The sequence below is a fragment of the Nanorana parkeri genome, unplaced genomic scaffold, assembly GCF_000935625.1.
Source record: "Nanorana parkeri isolate BGI_ZX_2015 unplaced genomic scaffold, ASM93562v1 scaffold225, whole genome shotgun sequence".
NCBI lineage: Eukaryota > Metazoa > Chordata > Amphibia > Anura > Dicroglossidae > Nanorana > Nanorana parkeri.
In genome coordinates, this window is record NW_017306493.1 from 1,452,539 (window position 1) to 1,477,242 (window position 24,704).

Below are 24,704 nucleotides of genomic sequence, written 5' to 3' on the forward strand. Positions count from 1 at the left end.
GGTGCCCTCAAATTTTCATTGGTGCAGGCGAGCTGGCTACCAGCACCATGGAAATGCATGATGCTAATCCAGGGTGAGCTCCATCAAAAACCTCCCGCAGCATTTAGAAGAGGATAAAAGGCCTGTGCCCAGATCTGCTCCGTCTCTCGCCCTCTTGCTGCTGCAGCCACACTGAGGTGATGATTTTAAGGGGTCTCCTGATGTGAAGGGGGCTTCTGATGAGACAATTGGGCTTCTTATGTGAAAGGAGGGACTCTATATAATTTTTTTAGCGCTAATTCTTCCTTAAAATCCATACCAGTCCTCTATCTAGTATAAGATACTGTAGTCTATAGGATAAGGCTTTTTACATTTACTTTTTTAAATTTTAGACTGGGATGCCTTAAGATTTTGCATACTTTGAAAAAGGGTGCCATGACTGAAAAAGGGTTGAGAAACCCTGGTTTAGACGATGATCTTGTGTTTATGGATACCAATAGTCATCCCTGATCATGAGGAAGAAAGCAATTAGACAACTTTGCTCGAGCTCCATTGTCCTCTATCCTCTTCATCATTTCTGTTAAAAGAAGAAAGAGAAGAAGGAAAATGGGTCAAATGAGCAGAGGATGGTCAAACCATGCCAACCCATCTATCCATTAACTGATGTCCATAGTCACCTCTATAAATTCCTTAAAACTATATTTTTTCCAATAATAATAATACTAATGATAGTAAAAGAGCAGATCTAAGATACTGCTTAGCATATCAATCAACTCTGTTATAGACTGGAAAAGATCATTAAGCTGCTATGAAATAATTGCAGCAACTAATACTAACCAATCAGAATTTATTTTTTACTTATCTTTTCATTCAAAATAAATACATTTGCTGTCCACTATTCCTTATTTCACATCACTATTTCATTTTGCACAGCTTTGTTGAACAAGCCCATGTGTATTTTTAGCAGGCTAGAATTGAGAATTGTATAAGTTTGAGAGACAGACTGGCAGTTGCTGTGCAGGTTATATTATAGCAAAGAGGATTTCATTGATGCATCTCAGGAATTCGGCAGTGTATGGGTTCATCAATTCTCCCTGGCCCTAGAGATCAGAAATATACTTACTGGCATGTCACACTTGCTCTGTCTCACATGTCCCCCACATCTCCCCACCACAATTCCTACACAATGACGTGAGACCCTCAATTGTTCTCTTGATGTGTGGAGGGGTGTGGCTGGCAGACAATGGAGCCCAAATCTGGATGGGGGGGGAACAGGAAAAGGAACAGGTGAATATATATAAACCCATGCATGTGCAGACATGTAAACAGTGCTTTCTTCATTATCTGTTTCTGCTGTCTTGCTGTTCCCAGGTGAGTACTGAAAGGGCTTGCTCTGTTTCACACTTATTATATGTCACAGGTAAAGCTGGCCATACACCAGTAGATTTTTCTATGAACGTTCGTTCGAAGAATCTCATCAGGAAATTCAATAATGCCACCGGAGACTTGAGAAATGTCGTTCCAAATTCTATTTGATTTTAACGTTGGATTTTGGAATGAATAGAGTTTGTCGAATGAAAACCATATTCACTGTTGGAATTTTGTTCATTCAAGAAAAAGTTTCCATCCCGCTCCTTCAACTTTTTTTGTCATTAATTGAAATCAATCATTGATTTAACTCCATTAACTATTAGAAAGTCGAGCGACCATTCCACCACACTAGAATTTATCTATGTCCCTGTATTCTTTCATTTCAACTTGAATCCTTTCAGTTTTCATAAATTGGTCCTATAATATAAAATGTATCTTTAACAAATCATGGCACAATATATAAAAGGTATTTAAACAAATTATTTTCAGCATAATGATTCTCGGAATTGTGTGATTTAATTGGCCAGTGACGACTGTATCAATCAAATCTGTTTTGGCAAACCTGATGTTAAAGTAGAAATATGTCAAATTGATTTCATTATATTATTGTTGCATGATAGCCGTGATGTTTTATTTTAGACAGAACCGTCTTTATTATGTGACGAAAAGCCTGTATTAGTGTACTTTCTGTCGACACATATTTTGGTTTCATATGGTAAAGTTTACCTTAAAGTGAACCTGTCATGCACATGCAGGAATGTAAATAGAGGTTCCCTGCAACAGGAGAGATTTTAAAGGAAAACTGCAGGAAATGTTAAAATGTACCCTTTTAGTGGTCATCTTGGTCTGGAGATGAAAATAAAGAATACACTCACCCAATCCTTGCGGGTAGCCCCACTGCAAGGCTTCATCTTTCGTTTTCCTGGAGTTCTTCTTTAAACTCACCTCTCCAGCAGTCCCTTAGCTTCACCCCATTACAGCTCCTGTCGGACTTTTCTGCATTTAACACTCCTGGGAGTGTCTGATTCCTGATTCCTTCCTTTTATTCTCATGAACTGAAGCTGCAACTACGCAAGCACCTCTGGTAGTGTTATAGTTTCTAACAACCCCTGTCACCTTTGCTTGGCTTTTGTTTGGCAGCTTGGACTGCAGGGAAATTAGAACATTTGTTTAAATGGTGCTGGCAGTCACTCTGCCTGTACCATGGAAAGGCAAGATACTGTGTGAAAATTTGGGGCACCCCTAAGGAAGCCAGAAGGCACCCTAGAGTGGCACATCACCCTGGTTGAGAAAGGGTACAAAAGGTTAATAAATAATTAATTATTTTTTTTGTATGATACAAAATAAAGATTTCTATATTTTCCTTCTCTTGTAGCAAAACCATGGGTGACGCTGTAATGGCAGAGTTTGGACCAGCTGCTTCATATCTGAGAAAGTCTGACAAAGAGCGCCTGGAGGCCCAGACCCGCCCGTTTGATATGAAGAAGGATATATTTGTCCCTGATGATACAGAGGAATATGTGAAAGCCAAAGTCACCAGTCGTGAAGGGGACAATGTTACAGCAGAGACAGAACATGGCAAAGTGAGTGGAACAATTTTGAGTTTTACTTGGATGCACTGAACTTTTTTTTTTGCTGTCGGAAACATATTTGTTTGCCATTACTCACATATATCTTTATTCCAGAAAGTCAATGTGAAAGACAGTCTATTGATGCAGCAGAATCCACCCAAGTTTGATAAAATTGAAGATATGGCCATGCTGACCTTTCTGAATGAACCAGCTGTGCTGTACAACCTCAAAGAGCGTTATGCAGCCTGGATGATCTACGTGAGTAGCAACTGTTTGAGTCTTCCTGCATTATAATTAGTATTTAGCTTTATATTTCTCTTTATAGCTGTTTCCAGGCATCTGTGATCCCTCTGCAGATCTAGACATTGCTTATCTGGCAAATAAAGTATATATAAAACCTCTTATAATTATAGTGTATTATGTGGGGCTCACAGTAGGATCTACTACTTAGAAAACTATGATGCACTTGGGCTTTGACCAAGAAAATATGTACATGTATTATTCTTGATCTTTCTAGACATACTCAGGACTGTTCTGTGTGACGGTGAACCCCTACAAGTGGCTCCCTGTGTATAATGCAGAGGTTGTGGCTGCTTATCGTGGCAAGAAGAGGAGTGAAGCTCCACCTCACATCTTCTCTATCTCTGACAACGCCTATCAGTACATGCTGACAGGTCAGGTACCATATAGCAGTGTGACCAGTGATTAGTAGGTTGGCTGTAGAAGAGTTTTGTTGATCTCTATGTTGTATTGGGTTCCTTGTGACCATAAGGGAACATTAAAGCTGGATTTTAGAAAAGAAACACAAGAAATGAATGGATACCCTTTTTTCATCCTTCCATTTTCATATTCAGCCTCGATGTCAAGCCATATATTGATCTTTAACTATAAAACCAAAAAGAAACAAAAAATGGGCAAAAAAATAAACTAGTTGCATCTCCATACCTTTACAAATATCATCTTTGGTAACAATACTTACGAATTCTAACCTATGACTTAGGACCAAAGATTTAACCTAATGCCTACCATGTTCTTCTTATATGAATGTCTAAGTATTAGCTTTAGATGGAGACATTGCTAATATTTACACCAAATGATAATGTGACAGAAGGATATTCTGCAAATTATACATGTCCCACTTTTCTTTAGCATTATAAAACACACCCTTTGCTGAGGTTCTGTTTTAGAGATTGTAATATTGGCTAATATATTCTTTGTTGGAATGCATTTGGTCTAGTAAGAACCAGTGCCTTGTGATACCAAAGTAGACATGACACTGATTCATCCACATAAACATGTTGCATATTGCATTCTATCAACATATACAGGTGAAACTCGAATAATTAGAATATCGTGCAAACGTAATTGCAGTAATTGCTGCAAGCTAACAAAGCCTTGACTTGTGGGTTGGTCTTCTTCCACCAATAACAGAATTATTTTCTCTTACAGACAGGGATAATCAGTCTATCCTCATCACGTACGTACTCTAAGAAAGTTTTCTTTACTCAGTTTACGGCTATTATGTTTATGTAAAACTAATTCCTTGTTCTTTTCTTCCTGAGGTTAGTGGAGAATCTGGTGCTGGAAAGACTGTAAATACAAAACGTGTCATCCAGTATTTTGCTGTCATCGCTGCTATCGGTGACCGCAAAAAGGATTCTGGTCCCACAGGCAAGGTAAGTCAATGCCATGTTATTTTTTGTTAAGTGTGTTGGAAATACAACAGCTTATGATAATATACTGTAACTATGTTTTTAAACACTAGATGGCACTGTAGTGCAATTTCAGTCTCTATGCTTATGCATGTTTATCTATGATCTATATTTTTCCTGTTTGATGCTGTAATCCTCTATATATGCATGCAACGTTCTTCTAAGCAAGTAAAACTTAATTCAGCATTCCTCAAGAGTTCAGTGCTTCATCTAAACATATAACCAACAAAGTGCACAAAATCACCTAGGAGGAGAGGTTATGAAAATGAGTAGGGAGGAGGAGATCCGTGTTCTTTGTAATTTATCAGAAATTAAGTAGACATGGCTGACACCCCATGCTTAGGAGCTCAAAAGACACTAGGGGGGGGGATCTATCAAAACTAAGAAAATGTCTGCATTCACCTATATGACTATGATGATGGTCTTGCTGCCTTATAATCAGGGCCTAGGGCCATAACCTTTCGCTGCCACAGACTTATGCCACACAGCGGTGGCAGCAGGCCCGTTTAAACAGACTGTTTACATTTGTAAAGCCAACTGCCAGATTTACAATGGAAGTGATTCCGGTGGCTCAGCTGCCGCCACATCGCTTCCAGGGGCCGATACAGTGCCCCCACCTGCCCCCCCTGCCTTGTTTCCCAGGCTTCGCTGTCCCTCCTCAGGTGTTGGCGGGAAGCTGGGCAAGGAGATCGGCGAACATCCATTCGCCTTTCTACTCCCTGCTCTATGGGTCGGGGAGCAATGCTGGTTGCATCATTTCCGGTCCCGTAGCTGTCATTGCTCGGCTGCTGAAGCTGAGCAAAAAGCTATTGGAGTGCGATCTGCAGATCGCACTCCAATAGCTTATTTAGAGTGGAAAGGTGACAATAGTGTCACCTTAAAGAGTACCTGTCACTGCTAATATGCTATCACATGGGTGGATTCCAAGACCCCTATGTGATAGCAATTAAAGTAAAGTGAAAAAAAGAAAACAGTTTTAAATAATAATATCAAATAAAATAAATGCAAAAATAATTTTTACAAATTTGAAAGTCCCGTGCGAGCATGCACACATTTACGTAAACATGCATCAGGTGTGTCTACTAGGGCTGCAGCTAACGATTATTTTCATAATAGATTGGTTAGCCGATTATTAAGTTCGATTAATCGGTTAATTGGATTTTTAAAAAAAGGCTCCAGTGATGGACTACTAGTTTGTATTGAGATTGTAGTCCATCACGGGAGCAAGCTTGGCACGGTGGAAGTAAAAAAAAAAGTGGTGTGGTGTGCAATATAGTACATTCTACAGCGGCGCAGTGCAGAATACCAGCAGCTATAGAGGAATGTAGCAATAGTACATTATACTATAATGTACTATTGCTGGGATTTGTAGTCCTCTGTAGCTGGCGTTAACATGTATTATTGCTGGGATCTGATGTATTCCTCTATAGATGGCGTTATTCTGTATATGTGTATGTGCTGGTGTTCTGCAGTGCGCCGCTGTATTATACAATGCGGAATACCATGCACAATACAATACAATGCAGAACACCATGCACAATACAATACAATGCAATGCAGAATACCAATGTATAATGCAGCGGCACACTGCAGAACACAGAATACCAATGTATTATACACCGGCACACTGTGGCACATTAGCAGCTATTGACAACGTTTTCCATCGTCGATTTTAATCGACTTAATCAAATAATTGTTGCAGCTCTAGTGTCTACCTACGAAAACGACAATCACGCTACAAATGTTGGGTATCGCCGCGAGCACCAGAGTGAGAGAAATAATTCTAGGGTCAATATTTATGCGTATCTTGAAACTTTAAAAACCATGTTGGGGCTTTTAAAGCATCATCTATGGACAATTTGGGGTACTGAATTTTGTCGCCATTTCACGGATACATGCAATTTTTAACCTAGGCATGTTGAGTACCTATTTACTCATCGCAACCTCATCTTTTATATGTTACCAAAAAAAATAGGTATTATATTGTGTTTTGGGGCACTAAAATTAACTTAAGTGCATTTTTTACCAAATGATAACCGGCCGCCGCCGGTTTTTTGCCCCCCCCCCTGACCCCTCACCTTTAATCCCGGGATCCGCTGCGTCAGGAGGAAGAGGACGGGAGATCAGCTCCTTGCTGATCTCCCTCCGGGCTGTGAATGCAGAAGTGATGTGTATTACATCACTTCCGCATTCACCTGTCAGTCATCTGGCTGCTATAGCCAGAGAAAAGAAGCTAATGAAGCAGATCTCTGCTTCATCAGCTTCTTTTGGGGTCCACAGGTGACATTAGGGGTCCTAGAGACCCCTAATGTCTCCATAAAGAGGACCTGTCAGTGTGCCTTTGCTATTATATAGGGGGATTGTTATCCCCCTATATAATAGCAATAACAATAAGTGCAAAAAATATATATATAAAGTAAAAAAAATAAAAGTAACATATAAAAAAGTAAAATAAAATAAAAGTCACATATAAAAAAATTTAACTCCCCCACCCCCACGTTAACGCACCTATAAACGTAAATATGCACCCGGTGCCCCAGCGCGCAAAAACGACAATTGCGCTACACATGTTACATATCGCCGCGAACGTCACAGTGAGAGCAATCATTTTAGGGCCATCAATCACTGATAACACTAAACTGATGAGCGGTAACAGCTTTTAAAGCGTCGCCTATGGCCAATTTTGGGTATTATCATTTTTTGAGGTTTTGCGCGCGCACGCAATTTTAAGGCTTGACATGTTTGGTGTCTTTTTACCCGACGTGACCCCGTCTTTTATATTTTACCAAAAAATTGGGTAATAATAAATGTTTTATCATTTAATATAGGGGAAACTGTTTTTTTTTTTAATTTCGATAATTTTTCCTTAATATAGTAAAAAATAAAAACCCCAGTGGTGAATAAATACCACCAAAAGAAAGCTCTATCTGTCCCCAAAAAAGGGTATAAAATTCATTTCAGTACAGCGCTGCATGACTGAATAAATGTCAGTCAAAGTACCGCAGCGCTGAATACTGAAAAATGGCCTGGATGGGAAGGGGGTTTAACACCCCGGATGTCAACTGGTTAAAGAGTTGCTCTTATATTGTGCAACATAAAAATTTGCAACTGCCACTATTTTATTCCACATATTGGGGTGTGTGATGGGGGTTAGTGGAATATGATTTGGGGAAAGGGGTGTTTGGGGTGTGTGATGGTGGGAATGTTGCAGCATAGGTAAATGAGCAGCTGTTGAGTTCAGCGGGTGATAGCAGCAAGGGGTACATTGTAGTCAGTGGGTGACAACAAGCGAGCGGCCACCTAATTAGAGAGCCGCCTCAGTTGCTTCCCGCCTGACTGGCCAACAGTGCTGAGTGCTAAGGGGGTGCTCATCACCAGGCCCTTGATGCTCTTAGTCTGGCCCTGGCCGCAGCCTCGACCAGCGGCTTCCTCATAGGATTTGATGATGATCGCTGGAGAAAAAGCCGTCTCCTGCAAACTTCAGGCAATCCGTAATGGGAGAAGGGGGGAGTGCAAGTAGCTGGTCTTGCCTAGGGCGCAAAATAGTCTAGCACTGGCCCTGCCTATAATATTGCAGCTTTTTTTGTGAGACTGCAATCTCTCATTGGGGGCAGGGATATGCTTCTACAAACCTAATCTGAAATATGTAGTTACATTAACCTATTTGTGGTCTAATATAGGGGTAATTGCCTAAACAATAGCAAGCACTTCAGATTCCAATACATTTGGAAATCTCTGTGATCTGCTACTGATTATTGCCTTTTCTAAAACACATACCTGCATTGTAAGAAATACATTGGGTGCAGCAACCTTAGTGATGTAGACAGGTTTGTACATACCCTACATTCTTGGAACGATTTTTACCAATAAATAGTCTTAGCCATTCTTAGGTACATAGTAAAGCATTTGTAATGTGCTGTGATTACTGTTTTCTTGTAATTGTCAATGTTTCCTGTTTATTTTCAAAGAAGCCATTGCATAACCAATCTGTCTTTTCTTCCAACTAACTCACAGGGGACTCTGGAGGATCAAATTATCCAGGCTAACCCTGCTCTGGAGGCATTTGGTAATGCCAAGACTCTGAGAAATGACAACTCTTCAAGATTTGTAAGTTATTGGCCTCAATTTCTTCACTTGCCATCACGGACATTCAGCCTTTAGAGCACAGATGTAATCAATGGTCATAAGATTTGAATAGAAACCCCGATGCTTATTTTTCTGTAATTGAGTACGAGTACGGATATTTATATTTCGGTACTTGCCGATCCCGAGTGCCGATATTGGTACTTCTGCTAGCATGGAACCGGCTTCCCTGGCGATCAGGAAGCCGGGCGGCATTTCGTTACCCGCCGCCCGGCTTCTTGATTGCCCGGGAAGCTAGCTCCATGCTGTTTGGACGCCTCGATGCTGATTGGCCAGCTTCCCGCTCAATCAGGTCACTGTCTCTGCCGCAGCTCCCAGCCAAATGCTGCGCATGCGCGATGCAGCGAGCCGATCCTTCCCCCTTCTTCCGGGTCCCATGTGGAGGTGGCGCGAGGCTGTGTGCAGACGCAGTGGCGGAGGTGTGGTAAGCAGTGGGCTGAGGCAGGGACTGTGGCGACATGCTTCCTCGTCACCAAGTAGCCAATTAGGAAGCCAGGTGGCTTCCTCATACCGGAAGATCTGGTATCAGGACAAGTATTGGGAGCATTTGGGCACCGATACTAGTTTTGATATTGGTGCATCCCTACCAGCCGTGTTAGAAAAATAATAGTCTTTACTGTCTCTCTAAAATGCTCCAACAGAAACAGCTTTTCTTTAGCAAACAAATATGTGTGTGTGTAAATAGCCTAGCCGAGTGTTAATTAATTAAAACCTTGTATATAGTTTGAAATGTACATGTACATTGCGGAAAGCTTTTTTTGCCTGTTGCTTATGGTGGATACTTAGTAATGCACTGTGTCACGGCTATTTCATCTCTGGGCTTTCAAGACCCTACGTCTCATCAATTTTAAAATAAAATCTGCTGCCGGTGCTCAGGTTTTTTGTCATTATAGCAGATATACTTGCCAAAGGGACCATTCCAGTGTTGCAACTCCAGCAATATCTATTGTTACTCCCTGTCGCAAATATCTCCATCTGATCTTCTTCTGGGTTCAGCATCTTTGGCCATCTTCATTGGCTGGGATCGTTTATTGAGCTGTGCAATATAAAAGTAAAAATTATACTGGCACTTCAGCCAAAGCAAAAGACACCAGCCCCAAGTGTTCAGCAAAGGTATGCTCTTACCACAGTTATAACACAGCTTTAAAAAAAACACAAATTACACATTTATAAAGATCAGCATCCCGTTTTACAAATGTGCTTAAAGTTACACAACTGGCCCTTCTCCAATCACAAAGTAAGTAGAGTGAGAACTCCATGACACACCAAACTGCAGGCTCGATCATTTTATGAATGGCACTTATAATGCAGACTGCGCTGCAAAGTCATTTTGCGGTGGGTAGCAAAGAGCAGTATCTGATATTCACTATGAATAACCCCCACAGTGTGATCAGGGAAGCTTATGTTTTTCTATATTAAGAGTGATGTATCTGTAGTTTAGAAGATCATTTTTTTTTTTACTAGAATACGGTAGGCATTTTGTATATTAATTCTATTTAAAAAATGGTCTGTGATATGTATTTTAGGCCTCAGTTTTGTATCTTCCCTGGCTTTTGGCAATTGGGAATATTTGACATTTCCATTTACCGTCATTCTTTTCTCTCTCCTTTCCCTTTTCCTGTCTCTTTTCTATCCTTTTCTGCAACAGGGTAAATTCATTAGAATCCATTTTGGAGCCACTGGGAAGTTGGCATCTGCTGATATAGAGACCTGTGAGAATGACTATAATCCTTTATTTCTCTGTTCTGATTCTATAATAATAATCCTTCCGTAGTGTGTTATGGCATTCTACTTTTCTCTTTCTAATGCTGGGCATACATATAACAATACAATAATTCTATACAAAGATTGCTTTGGGAAATAATAGTATATTTCATAAAAAGATTTTGCTCAATAACTCTAGAAACCAATTTTGAATGATTTGACTGAGTTGGGATGCTTACTAATGTGGAGACTTGGAAAAGTAGGCCAAATCAGACCTTGATTATGCTTAATAGGTGGTAACAATCAAATTCAACCAACTCAATCTTTTCTTTGTTGTGTTGATCATTTGTAATGATTGAATTTTCAGATGATCAGTTATCCCTACTTGCATAGCCAGCATAACCATCTTACTCTTCTTTTCTTAGAGGTTGCATGCATAGAATGTATTATCTCTTCTTGACCATAATGCCATTCAACTTATTATATTAGTTGGTCCGCCTCAAGTAATGTTATTTAGCTTGGCACCTGTTTACAGAGTTCCCTTATTTTCTAATGGCAAGTGATTTATGCCTTAAAGGAGAACTATGGGGGTCAGTGTTTTTCCCCATCGTTCTCCTTAGGGTAACGAGAGGACACAAACTAGCGTCCTCCCGTTACCCTAAGCTCAGTATACCGCGAGCTACAGCTCGCGGTATACTGAGACGCCGCAGCCGGAGCGGATCCCGACGTAGATGACAGGATCCGCCCAGCTGCGTGAGTGACAGCTGGCTCTGCCTATCTAGAAGCAGAGCCAGCTGTACCCGCCCCCTCCCTCGTCCGTTCCGCCAGTCAGCGCTGGCAGATCGGAGCGGGGAGAGGGGAATCCAGCCCCTCCCCTGTCACGGCAGAGAGCCGGGACACGATCGAGAGGCGAGCGAACCCGGTATGTGTTCGCTCACCTCCCGATCTACTGCGCCGACCTGTGACAGTCTCATTGTAACAGGTCGGCTAGAACTATGAGGTGAGTGAAAAGCACTCACTTCATAGTTCTCCTTTAAGCATAATCAAGACAGTGGTCATGAGATCTCACTGCCTCATGATAGAGCTGTAGAAAGATTGAGACATACACATGCACAATCATACTAGCACAGTATACTTATGCCCTTGGCAGACAAACCTGGAACTGGTCTTCTCTTTGTGGAACAATAGCAATTGGCTAAGAAATCCAGTAGTTATTGAAGTGTAGCCCGAAGCCATATGGACATTTCCTGCTGTGACTGCCATTGACCAGATTGAGTGAAGATCCTTATGGCTCTATAACTTTATAGAGCCATAAAGAGTCATATAGAGCCACTTTACTCACTTTTCTGTTTTAAAGATCTCACTATTCTCTTTAGATCTCCTGGAGAAGTCTCGTGTGATCTTTCAGCTAAAATCAGAGCGGGATTATCACATTTTCTACCAGATCTTGTCCAATAAGAAGCCAGAGCTTTTGGGTAGGTGTCACTGATAACCCAAGGCCACGCTGAGATCAAAATCATGCCATTTATCTTGTATCTGTTAATTTTTCAAATTTCCATTCTGTTTTACAGACATGTTGCTGGTTACCAATAATCCATATGACTACGCATACATCTCTCAGGGGGAGACCACTGTGGCTTCAATTGATGATGCAGAAGAACTTTTAGCCACTGATGTAAGTGCTATAAACTTAATAATATGTCTGACTTATAAAATAGAAGTCACCAGGGCCTAACAATTTGCATTGTCTATGGCATGCTATAGCTATGTAGTTATTTCTTATTAATGTAGTAACTCCACACATGGTTTTACAACACAATTTGATCCAAATAAGTGCCTTCAAACTATTTTAATATGATCATTTGTGCCATTTAAGAGTTTTAATTTGCATACATATTCCAGTAATCACCACCTAAAGCATATTTGTCTATAACTATTTTTCAAATAAGGTCTTTAATTTATGTAACAACACCATATTTCTGAAATGTGCCCTTGTATGGGCAAGGCTCCCTCACCTTAACTGCATTTTGCTATGCAAATGTATATATTTGTCATAGAAAAATTGGAAGTATGGTATTATGTGTACTACTTCCTCCATTGAATGTATTCCCTTTTTAGCACTGAAATAGATTTTGGCACTATATAAATCAATAATAACATTTCTTAATATAGCAAACATTTGCAGGGAATTATATTTACAGCATGTAACATTAGTCTATGTAAAGTCAATTGGCTGGCTGTATTATTCATACTGGACTGGACTTGATAAGACCTGCCATTGCCATTCCATAATCACCAATGTAAAGCAGTGGTGACCAGAAAAAAAAAACCTCTCCGATCATTTTAGTAAGCTACGCCACTCATCCATTATTACATTGTAGGTCTTCTGTTGCCTCAGTATTACTGGAACACTATTTGTTCCAGGGCCTTTACAGAACCAGAGAGATTAGAGCACCACCAGAAACAAAAACTTTTTTGTTTTAGGCAAAAATGGGTGTTAAATAAAAATAAAAAGGTCAGAATTTACAACTGACATTTCTTCTAAAAAAAATTGCTTGGGTTGCTTTTATTGGGTTGATTTACTGATGGAAAATAGGCTGTTCACTTTGCAAAGGAATTTTCACTTTGCAAGGGAAGTTTTCCTTAGCTTAGTGAATGGAGTGAAGTTCTGGTGACTTCCATCATCCAATTATTTGCAAGCAAAAATTCTGTTTTTTTTTTCCTTGCACATGATTAGGTATTCTTTCCACAGTGAATTTTCACCACATTCACTAAGCTAAGGGGAAAGTTGACTTGCAAAGTGAAAATGCCCTTTAAAAGGGCAAACAGCCTTTTTGCCTTTAGTAAATCAACCCCTATATACACAAGGCATTTATGGTTTTTAGCTGTGAAGCAAACCTGTGGCTTAATCCACAGTGATCCTCATTGCATGCCCCTTTTCAATGTCTGTATGCATTCTTCCTTAATCCACATAGTGCCTTGGTACCATTAAAATCAGGGGTGCTTTATTACAGTAAATAGGGACCACAGGCTCTCTGGTCACACTGTGGTCCAATCTCTTGCACATTCTTTGTCTCCCGGTAAGCCAGTAAGGGGACCCTTCCCATTCAGCATCCAATAGAGAAATAAGAGGAGCATGGAGTGCAGTCATAAAAGCTGTGGTCCCTCTTTCCTGTCGTAAAGCACCACTGATTTTTACAGTACTGAGACACTATATGAATAAAGGATGCAGTCATTCATGGTCTCTTCACTTAGGTCCTGTCACCAAATTACTATGGATTAGAACAGTGGTTCCAGACCTTTTTTCACTTACATACCCCTTGACCATTTCCATCAATTGTACCCTTTCCCATGCAATAAAGGTGTAGTAGAGGGCAGGGCTAATAGCATTCCAGACTAAACTGTATTACTGTTCTACTATTTAATGGGTTGACGGACACTGGTCAGTGCTGAAGTGCGGCAGTATTGCTGAGCCACGTTCCTTTTAGTGTGTGTGACCTGCAGCCTGTGTTCCTTTTTACTCATTCCTCCCCTGCACTCTCCTGACATTGCAGCTACTCAATACTTTAAAGGGATAGAAAGGAATAAAAGTGCAGGAGCAGAGCAGAGCTGATCTCATCACTCTGCTAGCATTGTTTAACTTCTACACTTACCAGGGGTTGATGAGTCTGCTATACTCACTCACTTACTAACAGGAAGGCCAGCTAGGAGAAAGAGAGCGGGCATATGAGAGAGACTACTCTAACTCCACTGGCCATGTCTACACCAGTTAGCTTTGTGCTGCATTCCTAACAGGAGCACAGTGCTCTGTTCTCTTCAGAGAGTAGACAGCATAGTCTGCATAGATAATGGTGTGGATGGCAGGGATGGTGGAAAAAGTGAGCAGGCATTGCCACAGACAGCAAGTGGAGAGGCGCTCCTAAAAAAGTACCATTGCTGCTGCCTGCCCTGTATTAGTGTCATGTGATTCCATGAAGTGGACCAGCAGCAACTTAACAACCAATGACGCCATGCATCCAGGTCACCTGCATCATGGAAATGCATGATGCTGTGTTGCCCGGTCGCCTGCATCCTGGTAACAATTATGCTGGATTGCTGGGTGGTGCCATTACTGTATTTTTTTTGGTGTACCCCCTAAACGTCTTGGCGCATATCTCTGGGGGTATGTGCACCCCAGATTGGGAACCACTGTATTAGAAAGCCAAACGTTTCTTTTAATAATCTTAGCAAACATGTACATAGAAAGTTGTACAGCAGAAGTTTCACCTACAGCTATTTACAATAATGTTATGAAAACTTTTAAATCTGATATATTTATTAAGTCACCCACACAGTACCCATGCTCATATTACCATCTGTATAAAATGACATTTCATGGATCTGTTCCCTGATCTATCTTCCTTAGAGTGCCTTTGATGTGCTGGGATTCACTCAGGATGAGAAGAACTCAATTTACAAGCTCACGGGAGCTGTAATGCACTTTGGGAACATGAAGTTCAAACAGAAGCAGCGAGAAGAGCAGGCAGAGCCAGATGGCACTGAAGGTTTGCTATGGATACTGTGAACAAAGAATATGATTGTAATGTTCTACTGTTCTTAGGGTATATCTGTGGAAATATGTAGAGGTGTGAAGATTTTTGACATTTTATTGCAACACACTGCAATGCTGTGTTGTGGTGTGAATGAGGCACATAGAAAATATTTTCTGTGTGCCCTTGTAGTGACCTTCGTTCATCAGGTGCAGATCACGTGCAGCATGATGTGAAAGGGGGCTTATTACAAAATGTAGGTAGCAAAATGCTGTGTATCTTGGAAAATATGAGGGCAGGGGGCAAGGATGGATTTTCGATTTTTTTACATTCTTACTTCTTAATTCTGCTGATGTCCTGCAGCCTGTTTACAGACTGTCCCTGTATACATGCACTACAGTGATTCCCGTACTCTGAATGCAGGAAGTGATGTATATTACATCACTTCCGCATTCAGCTGTCATTCCTGGCTACAGAAGCTGGAGAGAAGCTGGTGAAGCAGATCTGTGCTTCATCAGCTTCTCTGAGGGTCCCTAGGTGACATTAGGGGTCTTAAAGACCTCTGATGTCTCCATAAAGAGGACCTGGTACTGTATATTGGCTATCATATAGGGGGCTACGTATCCCCTTATGTGATAGCAATGAAGTTAAGTGGAAAAAAAAACTTTTTTAAAAATTTGTTACAAAAAAATTACAGCCACATATAGAAAATTAAAAAAACACAATTTTTTTTAAAGGTCCCCTGCAAACATGCGTTGGGTGCCCCTACGTGCAAAAATGATGATTGCGCCCATTGCGCCGCACATGTTGCAATAATTTTAGGGCCATTAATCAGTGATAACACTAAACTGATGAGCAGTAAAAGCTTTTAAAGTGTCGCCTATGACCAATTTTGGGTACGGTAGTTGTTTGCGATTTCATGGGCATGCGCCACTTTAAAGCTTGATATATTTTACCAAAAAATTAGGTAATAATAAATGTTTTATAACATATAGTAGGGAAAAGTTTTTCTTTCAAAATTTTCGGTACTTTTTTCTTTATATAATAAAAAATAAATACCACAGTGGTGATTAAAAACCACCAAAAAATGGTATAAAATTAATTTCAGCACAGCGTTGCATGACAGAATAAATGTCAGTCAAAGTACCGCAGTGCTGAATACTGAAAAATGGCCTGGACAGGAAGGGGGTGTAAACACCCCAGGCTTCAAGTGGTTAAAATATTTTTTACAATAAAAACAGGATTTCCAAGTGATATTATGATGCTAAAGCTTATATCATCTACTTTAACAAACTATGCTGGAGTTCTTTGAATTGCAGTGCTGGGGTAGATTTTCTTGTGTGCCCTGCCTGTGAGCACAGATCTGTACACCCAAAAAGACTTGTACTGTATCTGTCCACAACAAGTGATTGATAGCTAGCTTTGTCAACACCATAGCTTTTTTTTTCTATTGATTGTTTTTTTTTTAAACCTAACTAACTTTTAGCTCAGGGTGATTAGAGTAAAGACTGTTGTTGCTGACAGTCCATTGAAAGGTTGCCTTTTTTCACAGCACCCCCACTGCATCCTGCTCTGGTCCAGTGTGGCTCCTGTGTCCAAGGCATACAAGCTGCAACAAAGAATGGCAGCATTTAGTCTGGGATGTTGCATATGCTTTGGGCGCTTGGGGGAAACTGGTGGTTTCAAGGAATCAGGGGATGAGGCCAGTGAGGAGGAGTGGGTACTGGTGACCGGGGTGTCACCACTGCACAAGGCACATGACAGTATCTCCAGCTCCAGCGGTGTGCCCCATTCTGCATAGTTTTATTTGAGCCACCTAAGTATTGACCCAGTCTACCGTGAAAGATATGACCATGCCTACTGAATCCTGTGTCTGTGGTCTTGTGTACCCGGCTGTTAACAGGGTGGTCCAGTGACAGAGAATTGTCACTGGACCATACAAGGTCCATCATACAAGGGACCTCTGCATTCATATTGTCAGAACTGAAAATTCATTTTAAGAAGGTCTGCAAAGGCAGCATTTCTCTCAGATCAGACGATCTGTATTTTTTGTTTGCCTGAATAAAACTGGAGCAGATAGAATCTGGAGCATTTATCCATGGCAACCAATCAGCTTCTCTCTTTCATTTTCAAAGCTTGACTGAAGACAGAAGCTGATTGGAGGCTGCTGCTGCTGTATTTAAGCCAAGCTAAATGTAACAGGATTCAACGTGAACTGCAGATTTCCTCATCCACCATAGATGAGTGTCCAATGTTCTGCATTTAATTTAGAAACCTGCAATTCAGGTAAACCAGATTAAATCAAACAGCTCACTCTTCTCTATATGAGTTAGTTTGATATTGTGGCTTTGTGCAAAAGTTGCACAATGTATGCACTGTATATTACAGTACAACAAATTTGTAACAGAGATTATTCTGAGACACTCTTGGTTAGATCTTCATTGTGAGTGATGACTTGTGATAAGGAATATCTTAATTTCCTGTGCCACGTGGCAATATTTTTATCACTTTGGTATTTGTGTATTTGCAGATGCACTTTCTCATATTGGCACTGCAAAAATGTGTCCCATTTGGAGCAATATCCAAATTTGAAGATTTAGAATTCCAACACCTCATTTAGCCACCTCACTGAATATAAGGCACCACGCACATCCACCTACAGTCAACAATGGGAGTTTAGCTTCTGTACACCTGAAGCTATATGAGTGAATTTTTCATGTAGCTTCTGTACACCTGAAGCTATATGAGTGAATTTTACTGTCTTTTCCAGAGGCTGACAAAGTTGCCTACCTCATGGGTCTAAACTCTGCTGACCTCCTGAAGGGATTGTGTCACCCCAGAGTCAAGGTCGGCAATGAGTATGTCACCAAAGGACAAAATGTCCAACAGGTGAGTTATCCTTTTTTTCTTCATATTAGATATTACAAAGAAAATAAACTTACGCACAAACCATGCATTTTATTAAACTGTTACCATTTTTTTCAGGTGTATTATTCCACAGGAGCACTGGGCAAGTCAGTGTATGAAAAAATGTTCTTATGGATGGTAGTAAGAATTAACACCACCCTGGAGACCAAGCAGCCCAGACAATACTTCATTGGAGTGCTGGACATTGCTGGATTTGAGATCTTTGATGTACGTTACCAAGGAGCAGATGTTCTATGTGCTAAATAAGGGAGATTAAAAAACAAATTAATAACAAATAAGAAAAAGAAAGGACTGCAAACCTTCTGAAATGACGGAGACTAGTGAGAAGGCAGTGCAAAATTAAAAGTTACAAATAAAGTAGAGAAAAACATGTTAATATTGGGAAATGCTGTGGGCTGGTTGGATGAGGTGGCTGCATTAATGAATGAATAATTCATAAAAATAGAACTGTTTATGTCACTATGTTACTCTGTTACTATGTCAATAAGAAGTAAGAAGAATTACTGAAGAGATAGTTGTCTTTTTTCTTAGTAAACTAATTCCAGCCAATCCTCAACTCTTTTTTATCACAACAAATAAAGGAAACAAATTCATGCGATTAACAATTTTTAATTCCATTTGCATCTCCAGTCAGAAGTCCCCCCACATACACACACACTTACTGTGTAGTGATCCAGACTGGAAGTGAGTCTAAATCTAACAGGGCACTGACAGTAAACATGAGTTAATATCTGTTAAGAAGGTACTTTCATTCATGTCATTGTTTGTCAGATTTTGTGAGATTTGTCCTCACTTGCCTTCTCAGAGACAGTGGTCACAGAACAGAAAAAGAGGAAAAATATTTCCAATGAGAGCACAGACAGCAAAAAAAAATATTGACACTAGTTTAAAACTTTTCACACTCTTGTCAAAAAAAAAAAAAAAAAAAGAATGGCTAGAGTTGGTCTTTAAGTGGCTCTCCAAACTAACTTAGAACTTGCCCCCTACTCCTAACCCTCCCATATGATCCTTTTCATTTTTTTGCAGACTAATGTATGGCCTTTTTAGAGTTCCCAGCTTGCTACTCACAGAGATCAAAATATCTGAGTTTTGATGTATGTTTTTTTTCCCCTTTTCTCTTATTTTACATATGTCTTTCTCCAGTTCAACAGCTTTGAGCAGATGTGCATCAACTTTACTAATGAGAAGTTGCAGCAGTTCTTCAACCACCACATGTTCGTGTTGGAGCAGGAGGAATACAAGAAAGAGGGAATTGAATGGGAATTTATTGACTTTGGCATGGATTTGCAGGCCTGTATCGATCTCATAGAGAAGGTAAGAAAGTGATTGATCAATCTAAGATGACTCAAACTAGATGCATTCTCTTTACAATGTTTTAATGTCTGTTGGTGTTCTTGGGGCACATTAACTGAACGTTGCCCAGCGATTAGTATTCATGTTTAGTTTCGAGATGAAAGGCTTAGAGCAGACAGGTGCTCAGCAGAGCGTCTTTTTTTATATCACCCCATTTCAAATTAATGGGGTTCAACATCTGTTGGTGCTGTGGCTCGCTCAATACTAAAATGCTTTCCATGCAATGGTTTTTACTGCCTGCTAAATCCACTTTTACCAATTATTTAATATGTGCACTGTCTTAATTCTATTTCTATGTATATTAACAACATCTTCTTTTTCCACAGCCCATGGGAATCATGTCCATCCTCGAAGAGGAGTGCATGTTTCCAAAAGCCACTGATGTAACCTTTAAAGCCAAGCTGTATGACAATCATCTCGGCAAATCCAACAACTTCCAAAAGCCGCGCAATTTAAAGGGCAGGCCAGAGGCACACTTTGCCCTGGTACACTATGCTGGTACTGTGGACTATAACATCAATGGATGGCTGGTAAAGAACAAGGACCCCCTAAATGAGACTGTGGTGGGATTATACCAGAAGTCAGCTCTCAAGCTTTTGGCACACCTGTTTGCCAATTATGCCAGTGCAGAGTCAGGTACAGAGGAGAGGATCTATGGTTTCTAACCTTTTCATTCACACATTTTCTTGATTCATTATTTTAATTAGAAAGCCTTAATCTGTCCACAGACACATGCATCTAATCAACTGCCAATGTATCACCAGACCTTCGTATGGTCTCTATCTCCCTCTGTTTAGTTTAGGCCTGGTGATCTTGCATTGCTGCCTATGAAATCCTTGCTATATAAGCAGATATAGGTGCCAAATCAGAGAAAATGTTTTCCTGGGCTGGATCTTTTGTGCCATCAATTTCCATCTTCTAAAGATACAGTATTTGCTGGAAATATTAATTCCATTTGTTAACTGCATTTTATAGCTGCATGTATGGTATGTATACAATACAAGCCAATAGTATTTGTTCTCTGCATTTCCATCAATATGTGTTCATCAGTGCCCATGTACACTTCATGGGGATAGTGTTTACTATCCCCATAAAAAAAGACAGCATAGCTTTCCTTGCGCTGCAGTAAAGGGAACTTCTTGCTACCAGGGCTTGTATGCTACCCGGATATCCATGTGCACTAAATCCTTGTGTCAAACATGCACTGTTAATTTATGTTCTGCACACATACAATAGTGAAATATATAGTAAAACCTCTACATAGCAGTCAACATGACAATATATCGCAGAATATTTCTTGTTTACACTCAGCTACTGTTTGATAATGGGCTTTTAATATGTTTCCCTCATGCAGATCAAGCTACCAAGGGTAAGGGCAGTAAGAAGAAAGGCTCCTCATTTCAGACAGTTTCAGCTCTACACAGGGTAAGTGGTAGTTAGGATCTTCAGGTTATTTTATTCTATATATATCTCCTACACTCATCATACAAGGGACCTCTGCATTCATATTGTCAGAACTGAAAATTAATTTTAAGAAGGTCTGCAAAGGCAGCATTTCTCTCAGATCAGACAATCTGTATTTTTTGTTTGCCTGAATAAAAAACAATGCGCTTTAATTCCTAAAAAATCATGGTAATGGTGGTTAGTTCACTTCCATTACAGTGATGTGTACTGAGTTCATTTGTTTGTTTGTTCCCCAATGTTAGAGTGGGATTTATTGGTTTTCTTCCACGTACCTAAAAACATACAGCTAGGCTTAATTGACATCTGAGCAGAAAGCCGCTGTAGTCATAAGCAGGGTGAAGTGTGAATGATTAATGTATTTTTATAGCACTGCATAATGTGTGACAGAATACAAATGTAGGACATTATAATGATTTCTTCAGGGCAAAAAACCTATGCATTTATTCCAAAGTCAGTAAATACATTTAGAATACAGCTAGTGTAATGGGCATACACCGGACGAAAACTAAAATCTTCGAATGTCCCTACTTGGTAAGCAAATGGGCAAGAGTGTGGGGACTTATGAGGGGAGAGTCAATGTGATGATGTTCACTAGTAATTCAGATGAGGCAGTGGCATGGGCTGGATTTCAATTATTGTAGCCTATAGGCAAACAACCTTTTGGTGCCCAAAGCACTCCTCTGCTAGCATCATCTCATTTACACAGGTTGGTCAACACTTGCTCACCACATTCAGGTGCTTGCTTAGATTTTGGAGTATGTTGGGGTACCATTTTGGTACGCCAAAGCTTGTTGAAATAAATTATATATATATATATATACATAGATCTATATATTTCAAATCATATATCATATATCTATAGATCTATATCTATATATCTATATCTATAGATATAGATATATAGATATAGATCTATATCTATAGATATAGATCTATAAATATAGATCTATATATATTTAGCAGCGTAAGTTGCCATGTCTATGGGGCAGGTTATAACACATGCAGAAATCTGAATATTTTCGACATTAATGACACTTTTCAATTCTACCTCCAAATGTTCTGATTTATTGTCTTTCCTTTGAAAACAGTGGGCTCACCTTACTGTTAAAGCCCTTAGAGCAGCCTGTAGATTTCCACAGATTATTTATAGAGTGTCCTACGTCTTCCCTTCCTGGTGCTTACTTATTGGTCGGTAAGTTTATCAATTACCTTTGGTGGCTAATATTGAGACAGGAAGAAGGAGCAGGAGGTGAGCTAGAGGTTTTGGTGATCCCAAGGAACTGTGAAAATAAACTGGAGGTACCTGCTCTAAGGATCTAGACACCATATTAGGAGGTAAGGTGAGCCCATACATTTCCTCTAACCTAATGTCCTTGCTCTTCTATTTAATCTACCTATACCTTTGAAAACTCTCCCATCTCCAGGAAAATCTAAACAAGCTAATGACCAATCTTCGAGCTACGCATCCTCATTTTGTGCGTTGCATCATCCCCAATGAAACCAAGTCTCCAGGTAATATTGAGAAAATATAAAAACATCCTAGAAGACGCTTAAGGCTTCCTCTTTATTATTTTCTGTGTGGATATGTGTACAAATATAACATATAGGGGAAAGCAGAGCACTGTGTGTATGGTTGTGTGCGTTACTTTATGAATATTTGCTTTAAATGCATAATAAATCACATGAGACTTTTTATTGCACCTAAACTCCACCATTATGACAAGTTTAAAACTGTAACATGGGACTCTAAAATAACAAGCTTTTCTATGTATTGTCTATTTCATTTAAAAATATATACATGAACAATGTATTTGAACAACTCATTGGTTATTACTGGAGTAGATTTTGCTTAATGCCATGGTTTCCAGACTATGGGGTCTATTCACAAAGTTGCCAAAGGATCTAGCCGTAGCTTCGGCCGATCCTTCGGCTAGCTTCAGCCACTATTGGCATTGTAACTAGCATTGTACCCGCCCTCTGCTGCAGTTCTCCATCAGGTCCATCAGCAGAGGGCAGGTACAATGCTAGTTTACTATTGGCTATTGCAAATTGAAATAGCCAATAGTAATGTAGCAATGCATTCCAATGGGAATTTTTTTTTTCTATTCTGACATCGCTCCGTGTCAGAATAAAGAAAAAAAAAGAAAAAGCAGTGTTTCTCTCCTGGGCGGCCGGGAGCGGGAGGCTCCCAGAGCGCCCGGGAGAGGGGTTTTTTTGACGGCAGCAGAGCCGCCGGACAATAGGAAACTATTGGGCGGAGCTAGCTGTCACTGCTTGCTCCGCACAATCGTTTTCTATTTACTTTTTTTCAACTTTTATCAACTATTTTTCTGTTCTGCTCGGTCTCTCTGAGGGACCGAGCAGAACAGCAGTGTGCAGCTCACCACGGAATATCCACGAAGACAAATCATTACATTCTTTCTACAGCTGTGGAAACAAGCAACATTTTAACTTTTTTTTTACCAGGGCACAGGCATAATGGCAGTAATAAGAAGTCAATAATGTTTAACTTAATCAACTGATATTTTTCTGCCCAGACTGAAGCAAGCTTACCAACTAAATTGGATGAATCCCAATGCCAGACGTTTACTTCTCCCCACATCCACATTTAGCCATCCTACTGTTGTCATTGGCCTGAGTGACTTGTGTAGTGTATGTGTTCTCGGGATGTATGGGATGAAATCTCTCAGTCAGGGTCCCAGAAAGCAATGTAGAGCCTGCAGAGGATAAAACCCTGTCCCCCATACTCAAAATGGGGTTGGGTGGAATGGGGAGAGCCATGACATGATGATCTCATTTGAAGATATTGACTATTTAAGTCAACTGTATGTTATTGCATATGGGTTCTATAGCTTCTACTATTGATTTTTTTCCCCAACTCTGACAAAGTCATGCTTCAGCTGTAAATGATCACATATTGGAAAAATGTCTAACATCACTAAATTCCTATTTTATAAATGCATACATATGCAAGCCAGAGCAGTTATGAATGTACCCATTGTCTACAGGGATGATGGATAACCGTTTAGTGATGCATCAGCTCCGTTGTAATGGTGTGCTGGAAGGCATCAGAATTTGCAGAAAGGGGTACCCTAATCGTATCCTGTATGGAGACTTCAGGCAGCGGTAGGTGTGAGAAAAAAAATATATGCCATGTGTTGGACATGGATAGTAATACAATGTAATTTCATCCTTATATGTTTTTTCTGTTTGTCAGTTACCGAATCCTGAACCCTGCAGCTATCCCAGAGGGCCAGTTTATAGACAGCAGGAAAGGGGCAGAGAAGCTTCTGGCCTCATTGGAGATGGATCATACTCAGTATAAATTTGGACACACCAAGGTAATGCATGCACTCTTATGAAAAAAGAGAAAAATTATAGCAATAAGCGTAAAGTGCACCTGTGCCCAGACTATGGACATTAAAGTATTTACATATTCTTAACAAGCAGTAAAATAGCTTTAAAACAAGCACTGAATGACCTTTCTAGTTGCTTGTGAAGTTACTATTTTTCAAAGATCAGAACAAAGTTTGGTTTCAGTCAGTTTCTAACAGCTAAGAAATACCTGCAGTGTGTTTACAGTAGATAGCTGCCAGGCTGTCAAAATTTGCAGCTGGGACCGGGCTCTGGGGCTCCACCACGGTCCTGAAATCATTAGTCTCTATTGTTTTAGAAAAACTGTCACATGACAATAAACAAAAATGTATCAGTACTCGTACTTGTAAGTACTTGGCAAGTACCAGTACTCGTACTCGCAAAACTGGTATCTGTGCATCCCTTTATTTATATTTATAAAAACAGAATCGTACATTAAAACAGAGATGTACAAATCCCAGGAGCTCCGTGTGCTCCTTACAAATGACAGCTGCCTCCTAACATTTGAATTTTTCTCTAGTCTAGTCTTGGACCTCAAAGTATCGGTACATGCACTCGTACTTGTACCGAGTATT

General features: G+C 40.1%; 1 protein-coding gene across 1 annotated transcript in view; it reads left to right on the top strand.

Moving 5' to 3' along the window:
• The first annotated feature begins 1,207 nt into the window (after positions 1 to 1,207).
• Positions 1,208 to 24,704, top strand: part of MYH7 (myosin heavy chain 7) — a 34,136-nt gene continuing 10,639 nt past the window's right edge. The window contains exons 1-19 of the mRNA XM_018556106.1: positions 1,208 to 1,266; positions 2,726 to 2,933; positions 3,036 to 3,179; positions 3,439 to 3,595; positions 4,371 to 4,398; positions 4,489 to 4,597; positions 8,648 to 8,740; positions 10,425 to 10,488; positions 11,857 to 11,955; positions 12,052 to 12,155; positions 14,886 to 15,024; positions 17,780 to 17,898; positions 17,995 to 18,144; positions 19,081 to 19,251; positions 19,617 to 19,926; positions 20,645 to 20,715; positions 22,179 to 22,266; positions 23,763 to 23,880; positions 23,972 to 24,095. Of these exons, the coding sequence (XP_018411608.1) occupies positions 1,223 to 1,266; positions 2,726 to 2,933; positions 3,036 to 3,179; positions 3,439 to 3,595; positions 4,371 to 4,398; positions 4,489 to 4,597; positions 8,648 to 8,740; positions 10,425 to 10,488; positions 11,857 to 11,955; positions 12,052 to 12,155; positions 14,886 to 15,024; positions 17,780 to 17,898; positions 17,995 to 18,144; positions 19,081 to 19,251; positions 19,617 to 19,926; positions 20,645 to 20,715; positions 22,179 to 22,266; positions 23,763 to 23,880; positions 23,972 to 24,095 (2,340 nt within the window). The 5' untranslated portion in view covers positions 1,208 to 1,222. The remainder of the gene's footprint in view (positions 1,267 to 2,725; positions 2,934 to 3,035; positions 3,180 to 3,438; positions 3,596 to 4,370; positions 4,399 to 4,488; positions 4,598 to 8,647; positions 8,741 to 10,424; positions 10,489 to 11,856; positions 11,956 to 12,051; positions 12,156 to 14,885; positions 15,025 to 17,779; positions 17,899 to 17,994; positions 18,145 to 19,080; positions 19,252 to 19,616; positions 19,927 to 20,644; positions 20,716 to 22,178; positions 22,267 to 23,762; positions 23,881 to 23,971; positions 24,096 to 24,704) is intronic.